Raw genomic sequence first — 23,349 nt, forward strand, 5'->3', positions numbered from 1 at the left:
TTTTTTTATACTTAAAGTTAAACAATTATACTGTCCAAAAAAAATACACCGTTGATACACCGTCATCCACTTCGGTGGGTGTATCAATCCACTTCCTTAAAGAGTCTGCTTTCCGTGTTTTGTAGCTCACCAACGTCTCATCCCACTCACACTCTTTGTCAGAGCACGGAGTTATCAACCTCTGGCCACTGTAGCCGTTGTGAGGCAGCCTCTATTTCCAGACGAACCCCTTACTCTTGGGTTTCCATGCAAGAACAGTGAAAAAAGATTAACATTCGATTATTCACTTTCTTTGCTAACTGCTCAACTGAGACAGAAAACGTAGCCAGGCCCTAAAAGCAGAAGAGAACAATAGCACAATAAGTGAAAATCTGAAGACTTAGCCTATACCTGCCTACAAATACTCTCATAATGTCGGGCGAGGACGCACCTGCTCAGCAGCAAAACGCCGAGGAACAGAAGCAAGATACCAAACCTAGCGATGAGCCGAAAACTGAGTCCAAAGCGGAGACACCACCTGCCAGTGCCGCCGAGGCGGCAGCTACACCCGCAGCGACCGAGAAGGTCCCCGAAGAAGATGTGTTCACTTACCGGTCCCTGGTCCTTTCCGGCTATGGGGGCTATGATAAAGTGAAGCTGCAGGTGAAGAAGGGGAAGCCTGCGCTGAAAGCCGGAGAAGTCCTGGTACTAGTCAAGGCTTGTGGACTGAACTTTGCCGACCTGCTGGCCCGCCAGGGTCTGTACGACCGGCTGCCGTCCCCCCCTGTCACGCCGGGGATGGAGTGCTCCGGGGTTATTGAGGCTGTTGGAGAAGAGGTGACAGATAGAAAAGTAAGCATTCTCCTGGCTGTTCTATTGCCATCATACACTGTCCATCAATCTTAAAACCCACTTTAAGTTATTATTTACAGATAACTGCTTTAATTTCTTGTTGTTTTTCAATAGGCCTACGCACTGTCTGTGTTAAAATGCACTTTTTGTTGTTGCTTTAACCCCTGATTGTGTGAATATTAATAGGGCGTGTCAGCACTTTGAACATGAATCCTTTTCTCTATACACCAGCATCATCATTACTATGCTATTTTTTGTATTCATCGCTCACTCGTAAATTCTCTTCATGATCAGTAAACGAGGCTAAGCTTTACATTTGAGGCGATACCAAATATTGATCAATAGTCTAGTGATCAAGCAGTTCGAACAATGGCTCAGCAAAAAAAAGATACGCTTCTTCACTACGCAAGTGAATACATTTAACCAACGGCTTAGAAATCTTACAAGTGGAAAGTTCAAAACGAGAAGTGTTTTTCTTTTTCTATCCATTTTTTTGGGACAACCATTGTGCAATTGGCACAGAGTGCACTGAAGCCATCGCCCCTTGTTTCCGAGCTATCAAATGTGTGCGTAGATTGACAGCTCCAAGTTTGCAGTTGTGGAGCCACGCATCTGCAGGAACCGGTCCTACTCCGCTTGAAAATGTAAAGCATTTCATTGGTTTATTTTAAGAATCTGATATGGTAAATAAAAATGGCTAAGATCATGTAGATTTTCCACTTTTTCACTTTTGAACAGACTATACAGCGTCTGACAGCCAAGGCGACAGTCACCATTGCCTTTGTTACCGGAGCTACACGGCACACGTACACACTGAGCAGAAAGGGCGAGGCGCGAGACCAAAATAAGACGAAATGTAAATTGCGTGTTCTTGGTCAAAAACCTGACAGAGTAAATCACCTGCAACCGCAGTTCATAGTTTTAAAACCTTAATCAACCATAATCCGTCTGCCATTATGTGCAATTTGATAGCTTTTACCATACATCTATCATTACTCCTTCTGAACCGTGTGAATAATGTGATGACTCATGTATAACTTAGGTTGGCTGACTACAAGCAGTTATCAATGGCATGGTGTCCAACATCAATCCACAAATTAGTTTTGTCAAGGCTAAACCACACCCTAATATGCATATGATCCATGTTATGAATGTACTAGTGGTACACACAGTTCTTCATTGATTCAATTACACCAATCAAATCCGTATCTAGGATAAAAATATATATCCATTGATGTGGTGACCATGTAAGCCCTATCCATTCAGATGTCTCTAAATCACTCCCCTACTTCCGCCCTCACAATGCCCCTGTATGTAGCAGGTCAGAATAAGATGCATCCTAAACAGGATTAGGTAGCTGCCTGTCTCCTTAGCACTTTGTCAGTATGAAGATTGCATTTAAAGGTCACACACACACAGACACACACACAACAGGCCCTAAGACCTCACACTCCTCCTGCCTGCTCTGAACGCACAACGTTCAGAGCCAATCGTCCTAATGGAGATCTTTGTGTTTTGGCAGGTTGTTAATTCTGAGGGAATGTGCTGACCCTGATGGTAGAAACAGTTTTTGGGAGTCTCTCTCTCTCTCTCTCTCTCTCTCTCTCTCTCTCTCTCTCTCTCTCTCTCTCTCTCTCTCTCTCTCTCTCTCTCTCTCTCTCTCTCTCTCTCTCTCTCTCTCTCTCTCTCTCTCTCTCTCTCTCTCTCTCTCACAGTCTCTCTCTCTGTCTCTCACTCTCTCTCACAGTCTCTCTCTCTGTTTCTCACAGTCTCTCTCTCTGTCTCTCACTCTCTCTCACAGTCTCTCTCTCTCACAGTCTCTCTCTCTCTCTCTCAGTCTCTCTCTCTCTCACACAGTCACTCTCACATACTCACTTGCCATGTTTGTGGTTGAAATGGCCTGCAGCATGACACAGCTTTAGAGCTCTATAATACAGTGACATCACCCTAGATGACCCAGAGACAAGCGCTGGAAAAAACAGTGTCATGACTGAGAATGACTGAGGGGGGGAAATTGCCCACAACACTAAATATTGGCACTTTTTGATCAGGCCTTTTAGCAACCCTTGTTTGTGAGTTAGCGGTTTCTGAGTTCTTGTAGGATCTGACCCATATGTTCTCAATTATCTCCCTCTGGCCCACATTGTCAGTCTGGTATTTCCTCCATCCCTTCTCCCTCCCCCAGTCCCTCCTTCTTGTCCTTTTAGCTACAGACGCAAGCACGTTCGTAGCCGGCATTTTACATAGTCCGACTTGACAGCCAGCCATAAGCAACGAAGAGAGAAGAATATGATATGCTGTTTTTCTAGCAGGAGCTAAAGAGCCTAGGGAGTGTTGGTAAGCATGTCGTAGGTTACATCCCTGACAAACGGAACCCCTTCACACACACGTTCACAGACTGGGCTGGATAACTGTGTTTAACAGGTCACCAGTAACATGACCAGGTCCAGTAACATCTCAGATACCTTTCCATCTGAGTCAGTCCGTGATTAAACCAATGTGGCATGCTTTGCCGAGCTAATTGCCCCCATAGATCCACTGACTTGGAGGCCCCCACCCCCCACCCCCCACCCCCATACAGTAGTGAGTTCATTTGATGCATCAGCGTCGCAGGAGAAAGAACACAGGAGGTGTAGGAGGAGGGTCACATAGTGGTGATTCTGTGGTAGACCTGTCACGAGGCTGACTGTGGCCTTGAGAGAGAGAGGGAGAGAGAGAGTGTGTGTAAAAGCCACTCACATGCCGACCGTGGGCACAGAAGAATATCTGCTCCTGTAGTTGAGTGTGATCTGTGAGTCATCAGTGTGTTTCCTGTACAGCTCAAACACCCCCGCCTATTGATTTCTGCAACACTGCATGTCCAATTAAAAAGAAGGACGACAAACTGAACTGAAAGGCAGAAAAAAGAGGGAATGGCAAGGAAAGTGTGTGTGTGTGTGTGCGCAATGCATAGAGAGATAGAGAGAATAAAAGACAGAGAGAATGGATAAGAGACGGACGAGACGAAACATCTAGAACGACAGAGGAAAAGAAACAAAGGAAAGGCAGTGAAAGAGAGAATAAGGAAGTCGAGATTTAAAAACGAATAGAGGAATCGGCTTCAGAAGGGGGTAAAAAAAAAAAAAAGCGACAGAGTGAGGCAGCGAGAGAGCAGGAGGGGAGATCTCTCTAATTGGAGTGGATAGACAGTGAGGGGCATGGCTCCCTCCAGACCATTAGAGCGGTCCGGGCGGAGCGGGTCGGTTCCCAGGAGGAGAGGGGCTTGTCTTGTGCTCAGCCATGGGGAAGGATCTGGCAAGGCCGCTGATGAGTGGAGCACGGCCAGGGGAGAAGATGAGGCCCCATTGTCTTGTCTCACTGATGAGGAAGAGGGGAAACCGGCGACTCCTCGCAGAGGGAGGGATGAAGAGAGGGGGGGGGGGGGAGAGAAATAGTGAGACAGTGTGAGGGATGAAAAAGTTGACAGTGAGGGAAAAATCATGTGGGAAGGAATGATAGGGAATGGAGACAAAAGAGACGGGGATGTAGGGGAAAAGGGAAAAACCGAAATGACAGTAAGAGAGAAGGCTGGTATACATCGAGGGAAGGGCTGGAGGAAGGGAATTAGTTGGATGTAGAGGTGGGGCGCAGGAGGAAGAAAACAGGAAGAGGATTAGAATGCAGTGGTCGGTTCTGTTTCCTGTGTTGGCCTCTCCTGATAGGCCGGTTCTGTAGTGGAGGAAGTTTACAGTAGAGCTATTCCTCCTTTTGGGAGACAGCAGAGAGTCAGAGAATCCTGCTATGAACAGGACTTTTAAGGACACAGCTTTTATTGAGAATGCAGAAGGGGTGCTGTTTTTACTGTTGCTGTGGCAGCAGCGTCATCTCATTTCATAGTATCGGGTTGCAGTCAATGTGGGAACACAATGCCAAGTGGAACGATAATAAAAAAAAAAAAAAAAGGAATAGTTTCTCCAGTTTCACTGACTAGGCATGTGACTTCACTTGTTTGACCCATGAAACATTGTTTTTCATGACCGCCAAAACATCCGTTTTGTTGACGTCACGTGGCTACAGTAAACCATGAGCTCCTCGTTTCGTCCTCCCCTCCTCCAGGTGGGCGACAAGGTCCTGGTGCTCAACCGCTGTGGCCTGTGGCAGGAGGTGGCAGCTGTTCCTGCCTGCCAAACCTTCCTCATCCCCGACGGAATGAGTTTCGAAGAGGCCGCCGCCATCCCTGTCAACTATGTCACCGCCTATATGATGCTGTTTGACTTTGGCAACCTGCGTCCCAACCAGAGCATCCTCATCCACTCGGCTGCAGGTAAGGACAGAGACAAGGCACACACAACCCCCCCCTCACACACACACACACACGTTCAGACACACCTACATTCATTCTGAAACACTCCGAGGAGCATGCTTTGTGAAGAGGATTTTGACAAGTAGCCACAGTCCAGAAGACGATTGTTCTCTGTGAATTATGGGCACGAGGAAATACTTAGCACTCACTTGAATTGTGTTAGCTCTTTATCTCCTGTTTATGTCTGTATTGTTTCTATATGAATGATGACTGGGGAAGGGTAATTTTCCCATGGTATGTTTACTTTACTATGACCTTACCGTGTGTAAGTGTGTGTACTGTAACACTGTAGATGGTACGATACTGGCTTACATACTGGAGTGAGCTGAGCAGAGATGTTTCAGGAGCACCGGGCACCTTCAGTTGAGGGTCAGAGTGCTCTGTGTGTGTGTGGGTGTGGGTGGTGGAGTGTGGGCGAGGGACGGGTCCAAAGCACCTGCAGGAGGGCGTGAGGTTGTGAGCGTGAGAGTGCATGCCTTTTGTGTGTGCACGAGATTGGGCCAGCTGGCGAGAATTGGAACAGCATTCAAAGTACAGTAGTATCCAAAGGAGGGAGGGAGAGAGACACAGAGAGAGAGACACAGAGAGAGAGACACAGAGAGAGAGACACAGAGAGAGAGAGAGACACAGAGAGAGAGAGACACAGAGAGAGACAGAGAGAGAGAGACACACAGAGAGAGAGAGACACACAGAGAGAGAGAGACACACAGAGAGAGAGAGACACACAGAGAGAGAGAGACACAGAGAGAGACACACAGAGAGAGAGACACACAGAGAGAGAGACACACAGAGAGAGAGAGAGAGAGACACAGAGAGAGAGAGAGAGAGAGAGAGAGACACAGAGAGAGAGAGAGACACAGAGAGAGAGAGAGAGAGAGACACAGAGAGAGAGAGAGACACACCGAGAGAGAGACACACCGAGAGAGAGACACACCGAGAGAGAGACACACCGAGAGAGAGACACACCGAGAGTGAGACACAAAGAGAAAGAGAGAGACAGTGAGAGTGGGAGAGACCGAGAGAAAATACTTGATGCATTTCGTCTGCTGTGGGAGTCACAGAGGTACTGTGCAGTTTGCCAGCGGTGACAGAGTGTGGGCGGGGATGGCCATGAAGAGTCAGCGCAGATGAACATACATCTGTGTAGGTTGAAGGAAAGCGGGTCGTTTCACGTTGAGCACCGTGGGACTTCCAGCCCAGGTTTTTGTGCCCCTTGACATGAAACACAATCCAAATGAGACTGAATGTGAAAGGAATGCGTTACCATGACGAATGTGTAGCATTCACAAAGAGGTCTCAGAGCTCGTGAAGGCTAATGGGTCCATCATCACTCAGACTGGATTATCATAGAAGGCCACAGTGGAATTCACAGGTGCTCAGGCTCATCGTGGTTCATTAGCCCTGGTTGTTTTGTGAGCCTATAGCTTGTGGACGTCATGTGAAACTGAGTTTGTCAGGGGTTTTGGTGCACAGTGAGAAGAGAATGGGTCCTGTAGGAGAGGCGTGTGCGATGCTCTAAGTGCTCCCCCAGGTTGATCACTCTGAGGCAGGGATCTGGTTTCTCATGGCTCACTTCCAGACTAGACTCTCCAGCTGTATGGACGTGAGGATTCTAACAGAGCGTTCTTCAATCCTTGGAGAGAAGATCCTGTCAGCTTGCAACAGAAATCCTCCTTTCTTTCTGCTGTGTTATTCATCGGACTGGACACTTAGGTTCTCTGGAAGGATTGGGTCGTCATATCAGTTGCTGTTGTGACGGGGATGGTGAAACGATAAGGACAGGGATAGAAGTACCGACCAATGAGATGTTGGTTCCAAGCATCAAACGCGGTCTTCTTTCTGTGTGGGTTTGGGGGGAGAGGGGGAGGGGCGTCTCAAGGTCTTTTACTGATATCATGTCAGATATATGTAAAATGTATATTCTGATTCCACCCCCCTTGTGTGTGCATGAGTGTGTGTCCTAGCCTGTAGCCTAGTCTGCCACCGCGCTTCCTCATTGCACTATTTCTCCATGTATTTGTTTCCTGTTACTGGCTGCCAGCTGTTCTCACCAAGATTCAGTGGGTTCACGTCTCGGTAACATCATTATCATGAGGTAGCACGAGGACAGAGGGAACGGTTCTCTCTCAATAAGACGTAGCAGATCGCATTACATTTGGTGGCATTTTTTTTTATTGGCAGCTCATGGATCAATAAGCTGATTCTCATCGCAGCGGCCGTAGGTCTTCATTTGATGCACAATTTTCTCCTTCCGCGGTCTTCAATCATGTGATCAGCGTTGCTCAGTGGTAAACGTTCCATCATCTCTCCTTTTGAATCGATCTAGAGTGTGACAGAACCCCTCTGTTGAATAAAGATGGAATATTACAGCAGATCCTGCAGGGGAGCCTGTTGAGGCTCATTCTACAAGCAGGACCCTGACAGGCATGCAAGAGAGAGACGAGGTGCAGAGGTTTGTCCCGGCCCGGCCCGCTCCACCATGCTGGTCAGCGTGACTCCCAGTGCTGACCCATCCTCAGCTGCCTCTCTCGTGGGCCCTTTGGCCCGCCTCGGCTGTCCCCTCCTCCCTAACAATGCTGGATTGTTCCCCTCCCCGCCCTGACTCTGCTCTCTGTGGACCTCCACATCTGCATCCTCTCTCCTCCTCCACCCCCCCCCCCTGCTCCTGCCTGCCCTGCCCGGCCCACCTCCTCCTCCAGCCCCCGGCTCCTGACCCTGACCGCGCCGGATTCCCCGGTCATCGAGGAGCGTGCACACGTTTAAAACAGTTGTTGTCTCCATGGGGACTGGGTGTAGGGAAGTGCAGTGACATTTGGAAGTGTCCTGAGGGGGCGTGTCCATTAAGCCAAGCCAACAGCCTTTCCTCTGACCTCTCCCTGAACTGGACCTAGTGTTTATGGATTAGGTCTGGCCTGCAGCCCTGATACCGCACCCACACACACACACACACGCACACTATTGTCCATGCTTGAATATCTTCGGTGTGCCCTTTTATATTATTTCCTAGTGCAAGCAACACACTATAACAAGAGTTCATGCACACACATACGAAGTTGACAATTATAAACGACTATTCTCTGTTTTACAGAAACGCATTGTTGGCAGCCATGACAGTATACACTACTTGGTAATAGTCTCTTCTTCCTTCCTGCTATCTGGCTTGGGAGTCTTAGCCTACTTTTGTGAACGCTAATTCACTCTGACCGATAGACTAGTAGTCGTAACAGGCAGGCAGACAGACAGACAGACAGACAGACAGACAGACAGACAGACAGGCAGGCAGGCAGGCAGGCAGGCAGGCAGGCAGGCAGGCTGTGTGGTTGAACCGTCTGTGTTCCCCAACCTTGGTATACCCAGCGGCAGATCAGTTGCACTGATAGGAAACGGAAACCAGGGCAACCTCCAGTCTACCTACCAATCACATCACTCTCTCACAGTGCGCTGGCAGCCGTTGCCACATGACCCCATTCAACTGTCCATGCCGCACACATACACACTCACAGGTGTATGTGTGTGTGTGTGCACTTGAGTTCCATTGAATGTGTTTACATGACAAAAGAATGTGTTTGTCCGTGTATGATTACGTGGAGCGTTTGTGATAACACATTTAATCCTCAATGCATATAGTTACAGTAAATGCGTACAGTGTTTGTGTGTGCGTGTTATCGTCTGTGGGTATGTGTCGGCGAGCATTGTAAGAGTTCTTTCTCAGGAAATCACAGGGACTGCCTTCTCACATGGGCACAGGATGTTTTTAAAATTCACTCACCCAGTAACTAAAAATGAGTTTCCTCTAGGCTGCGTGTAGAGGAACCATCCTGTGATAGTAAAGTGCAGAGAAAAACACCATGTTGCATAACAGTGAGTATTCCCTCAATCAGACTGCAATAAAAACACCTAACCTCGGTGTGGCTTAATTCAGCTCATACTGTACTGTCCCACAGGCCAAGACCGTGACATGCTTTAGATACGCTTTTTTGCTCGCTGCCTCACTGTAGTTGGCTCACTATAGCCGCGAAACTTAACAGAGCCCAACCGCAATCATGTCTAACATGTTGATCTTGCTGCCGATCCATCTCTGACTACCAGGGAGGGGTTCCTGTATCCAGGGTTGTAACTCATTCTTCTTTAGCCACAAACGCCACAACCTAATTATAGGGCGAGAGAGGGAGAGGAAGCATGGTAGAAACCTGGAGAGAGAGGGGGCATGAGTGGAAGCAGAAGGCTCTGGTATGATGGCTCTTCTCCTTTCTCTGTGTTCGTTGCTGCAGCCAGACGACTGTGAACCTCTCGTGCCCCATCACCTCTCCAGGTGAGCTCGATGCTCTTATCCTTCCAGACAGCCTCTCTGACTCTGATGATGCGCCCCTTCGCAGGTGTGCGCGCATGGTGCGTGGCGCATGGCGCATGGTGCATGGCGAGAGCACATGGCTACGTGTGAGATTTCGGTTTAAGCGTTACTGTTCCCTCTGGAAATCTCCGGAGCGATGTCTGCTGTCCGCACCCTCTCCTCGAGTTGAACTCTGGGTGTGGACTCACAACACTGGCCAGAATGTCCGACTGAAGACCTCTGTGTTTCAGGGAGAATTCCTCTGCCTTACTGTGGATGGTTTTGTAAGCCAAGTCTAATTGGTGCCAAAATGTGGTGCATCTGTGTGCACGCGTATTTGTTATTCATAGAGAGAGAAAAGCGAGTCCACTCTAAAGAAAGAGGCAGAGACGTAGACAGGGAGACAGAGAGGGAGACGGAGAGGGAGAGAGAGAGGGAGAGAGAGAGGGAGAGAGAGAGGGAGAGAGGGAGAGAGGGAGAGAGGGAGAGAGGGAGAGAGAGAGAGGGAGACAGAGAGGGAGACAGAGAGGGAGGTAGAATGATGTCCAGTTAATATTCCTCAGTGTAAACAATTCAATCTATTCCAGAGAAGAACAAATGGAATTAGACCACAACATTTGCTTAAGCTGCTATTTTGGCAATGGGTTAGTGTTCAGGGATGACCTCACATCACCCCATGAGATGATGAAAGCAGGGAGACTTCTTTATCTGGCCTGTCCTCACTATGGAGGAGAGAAGGATGGAGGGGAAAGTAAAAAGTAAAAGGGAGTTAATGAGAAATGTGAAAGCAACAATGGAAACCCAGTTACAGGTTAAAAATGGGTTAATAGTGGGCTAAAACCCGGCACATATTTTAGAAGATTAGCTGATATGAACGGAATTACAAGAGCATTACAGACTAGAGTCTCTCATGTGTGGTGTGTCTGTAGTAGGTGTGTATGTGTGTGTACTTGTGTGTGTGTGTGTGTGTGTGTGTGTGTGTGTGTGTGTGTGTGTGTGTGTGCGTGTCTGTGTGGGTGTGGGGATCTTTGGCAGTGCTGCGTGGGTCTTGTGATGGGGGTTCTGTCACAAGGTAGGCAGACTGAAGCTGGTTCTCAGGGTGATCCAGACACTGTTCCCCCCCCCAGTCTGCCTCACCATGGACCTGGAGAAGGGAGATCATGATTGGATGGTGAAACAGACCTAATATAACAAACACGAAGCACTAGTAATCTATTCGTAGGAATAATTCATTATTTGAGAGTATTGACATTGAGACAAATACATTTTGCTCTTTAACATTTTGCTTCCTGGTCTATCAGAGTGTGTATATATATATTGTTTTATCTCTGTACCCACCAGTTATTTCCCTCCAGTAAGTACACACACATTCATGTTTGCAAGTGCTCATGTACTGTCACACACACACACAGAGGATCTTTACATGATGCTGGATGTTTATCAGTTGAATGTCCCCGTCTGATCTGTCAGTTATCAGCTCATGAAAAGCGGACGATTACCACCAAATGACTCTTCAAGGCCTGGAAGAAGAGAGACCAACGGAACAAAATGGCTCCCCTATGCGCATTCATCGCTGCCAATTTGGCCTGGGTTTCCTTGGCAACGGCAACTTGGTTTCCCTACGAGGACAGGGAGAGATAGTGATGGTAGAAGGCAGACTCTCTGACACTGCCTTCCAACAGCAACAGAGTTGCCCTTGTTATTTAATCAACAATGTTTTCGGTCAGACTTGGTAACACTTCAGTTCCTATAGGCTCTAGGTCTTCTTAAATGGGAGTTGAGGGGAAATAGGTCAACTTCCTGATATTCCATATGCAAGTGTCATAGAAAAGAAGGTTCCTTTTGCAACTTGGTAACCAATGAGGGATTGGAAAAAGCCCCCCCCCCCCCTCGCGTGTATACGACGCGTGTGATCGTTTGCACGCCAGTGGGCTCCGAATTCGTCAAAACACGTTCGCGACCTCAGCAGCTCAGCTATGCTTTGGAGAACAGTTTCTGTTTGAATTGAAATGCACTTGTTGTGAACGCTCTGTTTGCATTGCTCTATTCGCTCTGGCGTCGATAAGATGTGCCCTTTACTTGGTCAGGCCTGACTGACCTTTATGGACGCCTTTCGGTTCAGGTTTCTACAGCGGCTTCCCTTCACTCTCCTTATCAGTAACCTATTAAAACCCGTCTCTGCAGCTTTCGCAAACCATGGCTCTGATGTACGTACACACAGACACAAAAATACTTTCACACGGTAAATACACACGTAAAATATACACCCAATGGCACGTTGATGTACTGTTCGCTTGCTGAATTGCATGCTGTACACACACAACACAATGCCTTGTCTTCGAAGGTGAACATGGACTGTTAATATTTGAAGATTCGTTTCTTTCAACTGACTGTTTTGAAATGATACACCCATGAATATATTTCTATCAATGTCACCTAGTCTTGTCTTGACAAACATGTAACTTAGTTTAGCTACTTACAATGGCTCCCTCATGGAATCCTACACAGGTGGCCTTGCATAGGGAGTAAAACAGGGCTCTTCTGAGTTACAATGAAGACTTTCTTCAGAACAGGAAGTCCACGTGTGCGTCTGTGTGTGTGCCCCATTCTCCTCAGGGCAGACGAGGTAATGTGATTGTACCTAATACTTTCCTTACTTACCCCTGAGCAACACACGGCCACACTGATTTTGAGTGGCCAGTCTAAGACCGTAAACAATACAAATCACATTTGGTTGAGATGCTATAGGTGGGTGGAATGGGATTTTTGGATACCTCAGGCGTGTGTCTGTCAGCTGAGTTTAAGTGTCTGCCTGAATGAGCGTCTTTCTCATGACTAAACAATTGTGACGGTGGACAGAATTGATCAGGGCCGTACTTCTCGCCAGTTATTTTGCTCAGAGAAACTTCGACGTGGAATCACGAGGGCATGCCTGCAGATCCAGTTTGCAATGAACCCGTGCTCGACCTCGTTCTATTTTTTCACCTCACCTTTTACTCTATCCTCCATGTCCTCCCCTTCCCTCCCTCCCCCCCCCTCTCCTGCTTCCAGGTGGTGTGGGCATCGCTGCAACCCAGCTCTGTCAGACCGTGAAGGACGTGACCATTTTCGGCACGGCATCAGCCAGTAAGCACGAGGCCATCAGCCAGGGCGGAGTCACGCACGCCATCGACTACCGCACACGGGACTACGTGGAGGAGGTCCGCAAGATCAGCCCCAAAGGTGCCAACTCTCCAGTCCTTTGGATTCGGGCTATGACCCGATGTACTGTGATAGATCCAGAATATGAGGGCCGCGACCCAATGTTCTCAGATGAGGTGGAATGGTATCTCTACCGAGACGAGGCTCAAATGTATTAAGAGCCTTCCCTAAAGGGAAGGGGTTTGGACCCAGTCATAAAGCTCAACAAATGCAGTGCACTATTTGACTTCCATTTGCTGATAGCAAGTTGATAAACACTGTTGATCTATTAGACTGTGTCAGAGCTTTCAGCGATAGTGGCTGTCAAGAGTGTGCGATGTGGAGTGTAGGCAGACAGTTGCTTTCCACTCAAACAAACCCATTAGAAACGGGTAGTGACTCAGGTTGGATCCAATCCCAAACACACCTCAGGGTAATACCAGAACCAGTCATTTCTTTAATATAAACCATAAAACATGTTGTTTATCAGCACCAACCACACATCCTCAGCGTTATATTTTCTCCTCTCCTGCCGTTCTCACAGATGCGGGACTCGATGCTGGGTGTTTACTTGGCAACCCTCCCCCCCTGCACCCATCCCCCCCCCCCCCCCCCAGCACCTCCCCCCTCTCTGCAGTAGGGCGAGAATTGGAGAGAGGAGGCCTTGCACTTTAGACAGAAACGGTCTAATTAAAGGCAGGGATCAATGGGAACCCTTGCTGGCAGGTCTCTCACTGTCTCCCTGCCTTTATTTCCATCAGTCATTCACTGTGCTGTGGTTAAGGCAGAGTCCTGCCGAGAGTCTTCAGAATCAATAGTACCAGGTTCCGTCTGATTTGAGAAGGGTTAGTCAGCTTTAACCTCGCAGCTAGAATACACAAGGATGGAGCCCATGTGAGTAGTATAGTAACTGTATGGTTAAGATCCCCCTTGTGCTCTGAAATGTCTGTTATTCTATCCAAGACATCCCTACCTTGAACGAAAGGGTCTTAACTCCAGAAGACTAATAAAAAAAAAATATTATTTGAGAATAAGTAGACTTCCAGCTCCTCTCTCCCAAACTGGTAATTGGAGATTACGTCTTGATCATCATGTCTGTGTGTCCACATCAGGGTTGGATATTGTTCTGGATCCATTGGGAGGCTCGGATACCCACAAGGCCTACAACCTTCTGAAGCCAATGGGCAAGCTCATTACCTACGGTAAGCTAAGAGGGAACCAAAGCCAGGACAGTTTGAGACATCCACTACTGTATCGCTACTCCAAAGACTCACATAATACATCTGAATTGTCATTCATCACAAAGAACTGTATTCAAAGGACAGTAACAATGGGTTCGAGTCACGTACATAACGTCCTCATCCTGTTGCTGACCTCGCTGCAGAGCTCCATGTCCTCAGAGCGCTCTCTTCAGAGCGCTCTCCCCAGGCCGTTCTCTGTGGGACTGTGCCTTTGCTCTGTGGCGATGCCAATCTGGAGCTGGCGTGCAGGCCGCAGTGGGCCGGGTCGGCATGCACAGAGAACAGGGCCTTGCATGTTTGTCAATTTCTTTATTTTTTTTTAAACGACTGCTCAGCACGGAGCCCCCCACCCACTTCCATTCATGCGTTCACCCCTACAACCCCCCCACCCCCACCCCCACCCCACACACACCACTGCTCCACACACCCCCCCCCCCCTTCTCCTCCTTCCTCCCCACAGCCTCCCTGCTCCTCTTCAAGCTTATCAGAAGTATGCATGGTAGAACAATAGGCATTCTATCTGCACGGAACCTGGAATGTGTCTGAATGTAGCAGACTGAGTCTCTCTCCAGCACCCTCTCTTCTCCCTCTGAGCGAGTATTGTGTCCAAGTCCACAGGACAGAGAGAGAGAGAGAGAGAGAGAGAGAGTGTGTTTGAGAGAGAGATGGGCACAGAGAGGGCACGGGAGGTTATGAGAACATAGAGAGATTGAGTGTGAGGGGACTTGGGGACATGGTCATTGGAAGGGTGAGTGAAGCTATAGGAGAGAAAGTGAGTGAGAGAGGGGGAGGTGGGAGAAGGGATTCCGATACCTGCTGGGGCCTCAAGCTGGCAGCAGAACAGTTGGACATTACACAGAAATGGAACAAACTGAAAAAAAGGAGAGATTGGTTATAGGATGAGATAAAATAAGGGAGACAGAATGGGAGACAGGAGGGGAGAGATGAAGGGGAGAGTAGGAGGAGAGATGGAGGAGAGAGATGGAGGAGAGAGATGAAGGGGAGAGATGGAGGGGAGAGAGAGGGAGGGGAGAGATGGAGGAGAGGGAGGGAGGGAGGTGAGGCAGATAATATGACAATAAATGAACGAGACACCAGAACAAAGATTCATCAGTGAATCACTTACAGAGATCCAAACTGACCCTCTACTGAGAATCAAACAGCCCGCCTCTGCAATACACACATACACACACACGCACACACGCAAGTCTTTAATGTATTGACAGATTGTCAAAAAGTTTAAACCCTTTCTGTTGTCTGGCAGGGGCGTCTAACATGTTGGCAGGCCAGAAAAAGAACCTCCTGGCGGTGGCTAAGACCTGGTACCACCAGTTCTCCATCCACACCCTCAGCCTCATTCAGGGGAACAAGTCTGTGTGCGGCTTCCATCTGGGATACCTGGACGGGGAGATCGAGCTCATTAGTCAGACCATGAACTCCCTCCTGGAACTCTACCAACAGGGCAAGATCAAACCTCGCATCGACTCTACCTACCACCTGGAGCAGGTGTGTGTTTGTGATTGCGTCTGTGTGTGGTGATGTTCAAGCTGTGTGTTTCTTCATACATGTTTTTTATACGATGTGTGTACGTGTTTAAATGTGAGGATTTGGGTGTGGCTGTATACACCAAGGGTCATCTTGCCAACAGTGTTTAGCCTGGGTAGGCGTCACAGCCAAAAACAGAATGAAATTGTTTGGGGTGGTAGAAACCATGTAGACAGAAAAGAATAGCTAGGTTAGACAACATGGACAGCGCAATAAGACCAGTCTAGATGCCAGTGGTCAAGACAGAGACGGTCGATGCCAAAGCAAACGATACTAACCAGTGAGAAATGTCCGTTTCAAGCGTTTGTTTTCTTTCCTTTTAGTTTCCTTTTCGTCTGTCTGACTCTCTCTCTCTCTCTCCGGCGTTTTCAGTCTCTCTCTGTGCACTCGATCCGTTTCTCATTTTCTTTGAATGTATCTTTTTCTCTCTTGTTGCCATGGTGACCTTCCTTGGTCTGCCTGTGCGTCTGTTGAAGGGAGGCGCTCTGATGGAGAAGAGATGGAGTGGAGGAGGAGGAGTGAGGGATTGGAAAGAGTCAATCTGATAAAATAGAGAGATTTTATTAATAAAAGTTGCAGAAAATATGTCAAAGATAGAGGTTTTAAATCATTTCTGTTTGTTATGTGTCTGGCCTGCTTTAAGGAGCCCCACACACCCCGCCTTGAACCCATCCATCACAACCCGCCCCACGGCACTTTTCATCACTGAATACAGTGGCAAAACATCTCAATTTGTTAACCCATACTAAAGAGGTCTTTCAGCCTATATTTCCATGTCGAAGGTTGCTACTATTGCAGTCTTTTGTCTACGCCGCAGGTAGGCCTTGGGAGCTGGGCTCAATATTTTCTCTTTTTGTCATTTGCATTCATGCAAGCTTTGGATCTGCACACTCTACTTTTCCACCGTCACTACCCTCCCCTACTCCTTCACCTGCTCCTGGTTTGTACCAGCTTACAAGCACCAGTTGCTCCCTCCCCCCTCCCCCTCTCTGACTCCCCCCCTCCCCCTCTCTGACTCCCCCCCTCCATCCTCTCTGACTCCCCCATCCCCCTCTCTGACTCCCCCCCCCCTTTCTGACTCCCCCCTCCCCCTCTCTGACTCCCCCCCTCCCCCTCTCTGACTCCCCCCTCCCCATGTGTCTGTGCGTCTCCGTAGTCAGGGCCAGGCTTCGACGAGGCTTTGCGTTGCTAGGAGATGGCCCTCTGTTGCCGTGGCATTGGTCGTTAGGTGGCCTGCCTGCCGGCTTTCGCAAGGGGTGTGGAGGGGGAGGAGGAGGGGGAGGGAGGGGGGCGGAGGAGGGGGAGGGGGGGTGGGCGGAGGGGGTTGGACAGACACAGATGCTGAGCAGACCAAAGTGGTCAGAGGAGGGTGTGGCTCCTGGCTGGCAGCCTTCCTCTGTCACTGTGACAGACATATTGTAACCAGCGGGTCGATCAGTCATTAACCCTGTGTTTGCCTCTTCCCTTGGGACGGGGCCTGAGACACCTAGAGACCCGTCAATAATGCTAATATGACATGCTATCGCCATGGAGACAACCTATCACCACAGTCCCAAGCTTGAATAAAACATGGATGTGGTGTGTGCGGTTTAAATATGAGGTTTTCACTTGGAAACACATTAATCCTTAAAAAATGAATGTTTGAAATTAGAGCTTAGACTCGCTGTAGCATTTTGAGTCTTTTCTGAGACGATATCATGCATGCTGTAAATGTATTTCGCAGATTTATCCAAACCTAACCCTATTCATCTTATAACCGCTTCACTTTTGCCTTAACTGTATATACAAGAAGTGGGGCAGGTCACAGAAGTGAAAGGTAGAATCATTTATCATCGTTTGTGATGCCTGGTATTTTTCTTAGATGGGAGGCTAATGGGTGTGTGTTACTTTTAATGTGGAAGACGAGCAGGCAACTTTCTTCAGATGTGTTTTTTTTTTATGTCCGGACAGATGGATTCGAGGCTTGCCTCCCTATAGTTCTACTCCTCTCACATTCTTTCGTGCATCTTTTTCCCTCCCTCTTTCTCCTCTGCAGGTGGGCGACGCCATGAGGAGGATGCAGGAGAGGAACAACATCGGCAAGGTGATTCTCATCACCGAACCCATGAAGGAGGAGGAGAAGAAGGAAGAGCCCAAGAAAGAGGAGAAAAAAGAGGAGAAGAAGAAGGACGACAAGAAGAAGGACGACAAGAAGAAGGAGGAGAAGAAAGAGGAGAAGAAGAAAGAGGAGCCCAAGAAGGAGGAGAAGAAGGAGGAGGAGAAGAAGGAGGAGCCCAAGAAGGAGGAGAAGTGAGGGTGGAGTGGAGTCAGGCAGACCGTCAGGGGGGTTCTTGTCCTGGGGGTGGGGGGTAAATTCAGAGGGGTGGGCTGGGAAGGAGTGTGGGTGGGGCATGAATGGGGCGGTGGATGGGAGGGTGAATGGGCAGGGAATGATCGAGGGGGGGGGGGCGTGATGAGTAGAAAATGAGGTAAAACTGGATGGGCGGTGGAAATCCACAGAGCTGGGGTGCAAACGAGAGGGGTGGTCAGTTATCTCTTCCACCTCTCAGCCCCCTCGACAGTTCACTTTGACCAATCCCTGCTCCCTTCTCAGGCATGTCTGTATTTGTTGAGTCCCTTATACCTCCCCAATGCACCTTAATGTTGGCTGTGCTCTTAACAACAGCCTCCCGTGAATGGGAACCACTATGCTCTCTCTTGACTCCTTGCTTTCCTCTTAGGCATGTCTCTGAGATCCCAGAGGCAGAGAGCCCAAGAGGACTGTGGGTAAAGCCCTAGCCTGAGGCACATTTCTTTTGCCTTGACAACGATAATCCAAGTCGCACAGTGCCCCCATGGCCCTCTCCCCTCCCCAGAAACAGCCTCTCCTTCTGAACTCCCTCTGTGCTAGATTGCTCTGCTCTGACTTCCACCTGCCACCTCCCCTTCCTCTCACGCTTACAATAGTGCCCAACACTCCTCCTCCATCATGGTCCAGACACAGACAGACAGACAGACAGACAGACAGACAGACATGGAGAAACAGACAGACAGACAGACAGCTATTGGAGAAACAGACAGACAGACAGACATGGAGAAACAGACAGACACAGACAGACACAGACAGACAGACACAGACAGACACAGACAGACACAGACAGACACAGACAGACACAGACAGACACAGACAGAGAGACAGACAGAGAGACAGACAGACAGAGAGACAGACAGAGAGACAGACAGACAGAAAACCACTCCCACCCATAAGCTCACAAGGTCCAGTGAGTGTTTTGTTATGTTACTGTGGATGAGTCACTGTTGTCAGTGATTGGCTATCAGCTCCCTGGAGATGTGTGGTGCATCACGGTCCAACTAGTGGAGTTTACATGCAGGTTATCGCACCATAACTACTTTAATGTTTTCAGATTAATGGCTTCTCCTTTCTGTAGTATTTTACATCTTTATCTCAAGCTACAACTGCTGCATTTTCTAATAATCCAACACACAGGGAATACTGTATGATGTATTTGACTAGCCGTAGAGTGTGCTAGAAGTATATACTCTGTAGATGAAGCACCCTTCTCTACTACTTGCAAATTAATGAGCAGTATTTTTCCAGTCTTGAATGGGAAGGGGGGAAATCATTGCCTAGTCCTCCATAGTTACAGATTTTTCTGACAGACCACCAGTTGGCAAGCATTGCGCAGGGCCAATTAAGAGAGAATTTTGTTTCTGTTTAAACAAGGCACCCATACACTCACACACAAATAGCATTTAGTAAATGAGGCACTGTCATGTGGACACACTAACTGATTTGATATTAGTAAGCTGAAGAGGTGAACCCCACTCAGCTTCTCCCCGGATCCTCCGCCGGCACTCCACGGCATTCCTCTCTCTCCACGGTGACCGAGCGCCTGTCGTTCGCCTTGACCTGGGAGAGGGGATCCGAAAACATAAATTCAAACTGGCATCCACGCTCAGCCTCCCCTCTCCCATCTCTGCTCCACTCATTCTACTCTCTCCCTCCCTCTGTCTCTCTCTCTCTCTCTATCCCCCTCCTTTCTCCCTGTCTGTGGTCGGCATAGCAACAAGCGTCGGTCTCCTCAGATATGGTATTGTGGTTGCTCTCTCTCTCTCTTTCTCTCCATTTCCCTCCCTCTCATTCTGACCACAGCTGGAGTGATTTAGCAGTATTAAAGAACCGTGGTATCTCTTGGATGACTGCAGTATTAAGTGTATTCACCGTAGATCTTTTTTCTATCTATCTTTTTTGTATCATCTGGACATGAGATCCTACTTTGGATATGTGTTCTCTCTGAGGCGATTAATCAGTTGCTGGTTTTTTCCACAAAGCATCTAAGGCCACTATCAACAGTTGGCTTGTTTAAATTGGTCCACTGCTACCCCTAATGGCCACAATGTGTACGACACTGGCTCTCCAAGATAGCTTTAGGGCACCCTTATGTACTATGTAGAGTTAACATGACAGTCAGTGCCAGATTGGACATAACCTTGACGTAAACCACTAATGCACCACACATCACTGTATAATTTAGGGAGCACTCCACACATTCCAATCGTGTTTACTAACCTGTCTGTCGGTCTGTCTGTCCCTCTGGAAGTTCTGGTGACGACTTAGTGACATTGTAAAGAAGTTGTTGTGTTAGCATGAGTGTCCTCCCTCATGTCTCGTGTGTGTGTGTGTGGTGTGTTGTTGTGTGTGAAGACGTGTGTGTGTGTGTCCTCAGGTCGTTTGTCAGGTTTTTAAAAAGCACCTCCTCTCACAATGCCCTTCACTAGCCCTGCACTCCTACCCTTCTACAGAGCTCTCCAGCTCTCCCCGTTCTCCTCTAGCTCTCTCCCCCCCTCTGATAAAAGGCCTATGTTTTGAGGACAATTGGTATTGGTATTTTGCACTCTGCTTGCTGATCTTAATGCACTTACAGCACATGGCAGTCCCACTCTGGTTGCACAGCCTTTTAAACCATCACAGGTTTTGCTACAATGCCCATTTAAAAGACACTGCAAGTACAGGTATCACACACAGGCTCCAACTCTCTGACTCTCTCTCTGTCCCTCTCTCTCTCACACACACACACACACACACAATTGAAAACACACATCCCTTTCATTTAGCCTCTGTACTGGCCAGACCACCTGGGTGACAGCTCAGATCCAAACCGTCTTTAGGTGCGGCAGGCTGGAGTGAGACTGCCACGCTGGTGTGAGGGGGGTGACTGTGTTCTGTTTGGCTCTGGTTTGTGTTCTGTTCTAATCTGTCGGGCTCTCTTTGTGAATCTGTGGATGGTGCTTCTGTTCCGAGTGCCATGTGAGAAACAAATGCTTCAGTAAAGGATGTTTTACTTAATGTTATTTTGTTTTTTTCAAGGGTTTAAAGTTCAAAGCTCATGTGTGGGGACCTCCTAAACTACATTCATTTGAATTATAATAAGTCTTTCTGTTGGTCCTGACCATTATGTGCCAAACACCTCTGTCAATGCCTTTACTACAATGGTGCGTAACAAATATGAGAAGTGGAAGAAAAAAAATGAAAGAAAAATATTTTTCTGGATACTTATCCTCTGACCTTGTAAGAGAAAAACGAAATCACTGAAAATTGATACTGTGTGTATGATTTCCATCCCAAATGCGTATGGGTGCTGGTAGAATACTGCTGCAGTGCATTAAAAGAGACACAGAAGTCGTTTGTGATTGGTTGGGGTCTTGCTCTTGAGTGTTCACTGTGCCTCGGTCCTAACACACACCAGATTACCTCGCCCTGAAGCTCCTCCCTCCGTATCCATGTCCTCCTTACTGTGAGTTGAGGCAGGTAAAGCTACATAAACAGCAACAAACTGGCTCCTCATCATCTGTGTCTACAACCATTCTGAGTCTATTGCCACAGTAAAGATGACACGGACAAAAGTGCATGAAAGAACGATCGACTTCTGCAACTTCCGCCCAAAAACTAAAACAAAATACAAGTTAAAAATGTAGTATTTGTACAAAGCTGGGTGAATTTTGTAATCCTCTGCACTGACCACTGAGTTCCAAATTAGTTGTTTCTTTAAGCCTGATTCCAAATGTGTTGCTGATGAGGAGGCAGGTGCACTTCCCCAGCTGTGCAGTGACGTCATCACCTCGGCCCAGCTGCGTTCAAACCCCCCCCCAGCTCAGTGGCTGATCTCAGCTCAGGCAGAGAGGCTCCCAGATGCGACGTTTCCGCTCTCGAGCTGATCCGAGTCCCAGTAAGGCCTGTTTAAAACATTCCACCTTTCCTGTGTTGCCCCTTAAGAGACTCTTGGATACAGAACATGGTTGTTGTCAATCGTTAAGTCCGCCAAAACTCCACCCTTCATCTCCGTACGCACTCATACAGAACCACTCATTACATCAACGTCTGGAATGACATTGCATGCAGTGAATAGCATGTGGCCAGCATATTGTATGTCATTTGACTCATTGTTATTTCCCCTTTAATTTTATTATTTATGAGTAAAACGTCTCCAAGATGACCTCACACTGCATGTGCACTGTACCTACAGCTGGGTTTTGGGTGCAACTGCAGGTCTAAAAGTATAGCTAACCTGTTGGTTGAGTCCAATCCCACTCCTTTCTCTACCGCCTCATAGGGTAACCAGCTTGGTGAATCTATGTTGTAGCTGTGTCATCTGGAAAGACTATTGCTGAGAGACAGAAATTCTTATGCAAGAGATAGACTACACTAATCCAGAGACCCTCCATTGAAAAACATTCCATTAGCCACATGGTGTCTAGCCTATTGGAAGAAGGAAATCAATCATTTCAGTGTCATACATTGCATATCAGAAGCCAAATCCCGGAGCAGTTCAGTTTTAATGGCAACGAGCACAGTATTTTCCCGGCTGTCTGTAGGGGCTTTACAGACCACCACTGTTCAGCTGCGAACCATATTGTTTTGTTTCTCACAGGCCAATCAAATCAGCAGTTTACCTTTTGATCAGGAATTACAAATGTTTCTTCATTAGTTAGTATTCCATGTGCTCATTCAGTATCATGAGTCCCTCTCCAGCATGGTTTGCTGTATAGTGTTTTTAGTTAGAAAGATGGACGTCTCTAGACAGAGAACTGTTTACCACAGCCAGAGACACACATCTCATTCACGCACACGTACAAACACACACATATATTACCCTCAACTAACCCCGTCTGGCTGTAGACAGTTATTCATTAACAATCACTTAAAACTATTGCAGTGCAGCAACTTTACCCTGGTGTCAGAGATGCTGAGCGAGTGCATAAAGCATTTGGCCGGGCTTGTCGTGGGCAGCACCCTAGAATCCATGTGTAGATAAGTGGCAGAGAAGAAAAAAAAGAGGCATATTCACGTTTATAGTTCACTACTTCATTGGAGAGTTAACCGCTTGTGGGTTTTATCAGTGCATTCGACCAAGTCAAGGTACCAAGAGCAGCCAGATCACTGTCGCTTAACCACCCCCTCCTTCCAAACTCAACACCTGCTTCAGTCTCACACCAGGACACACTAATCTCCAGGACCGCTTCACAACTGCAGGTTCACCCTATCAACCCGTCCTCATAGGCACCTGCTGGTGCAGTTTGGGATCCACAGGGGATTTTCTACAAGGCATCCTACAAGTTTGATCTGTAAACTGGTTGTTTTCCTTAGATTTCATCGTTCACCGTGTTGCTTTCCAGTAGCAGACACCTCGTCTCCCCTTGTCACTCCTTTGTTTTTTAAACCCTTCAAATCGATGCTGCTTCTGTGCTGACTCTGGGTTGACTGTGTGGTGCCATGTTGTCCACATGGACTCTAGAGCTTGTAACGCTTCAGTGTGTAATGTTACCATATGCCTTACATGTTTTCCAGGACTAATAAAAAAAAAAAAACATAACAAAAAAAA

General features: G+C 47.9%; 1 protein-coding gene across 1 annotated transcript; it reads left to right on the forward strand.

Moving 5' to 3' along the window:
• Positions 1 to 252: 252 nt before the first annotated feature.
• On the forward strand, positions 253 to 17,790 carry vat1 (vesicle amine transport 1). The gene is made up of 6 exons (XM_067232569.1): positions 253 to 831; positions 4,927 to 5,134; positions 12,555 to 12,725; positions 13,796 to 13,885; positions 15,189 to 15,430; positions 17,505 to 17,790. Exons 1-6 carry the CDS (start codon positions 412 to 414, stop codon positions 17,760 to 17,762), a joined length of 1,389 nt encoding a protein of 462 aa, XP_067088670.1. The 5' UTR covers positions 253 to 411; the 3' UTR covers positions 17,763 to 17,790.
• The last annotated feature ends 5,559 nt before the right edge of the window (positions 17,791 to 23,349 follow it).

The sequence above is a fragment of the Osmerus mordax genome, chromosome 3 (genome assembly GCF_038355195.1).
Source record: "Osmerus mordax isolate fOsmMor3 chromosome 3, fOsmMor3.pri, whole genome shotgun sequence".
Lineage (NCBI taxonomy): Eukaryota > Metazoa > Chordata > Actinopteri > Osmeriformes > Osmeridae > Osmerus > Osmerus mordax.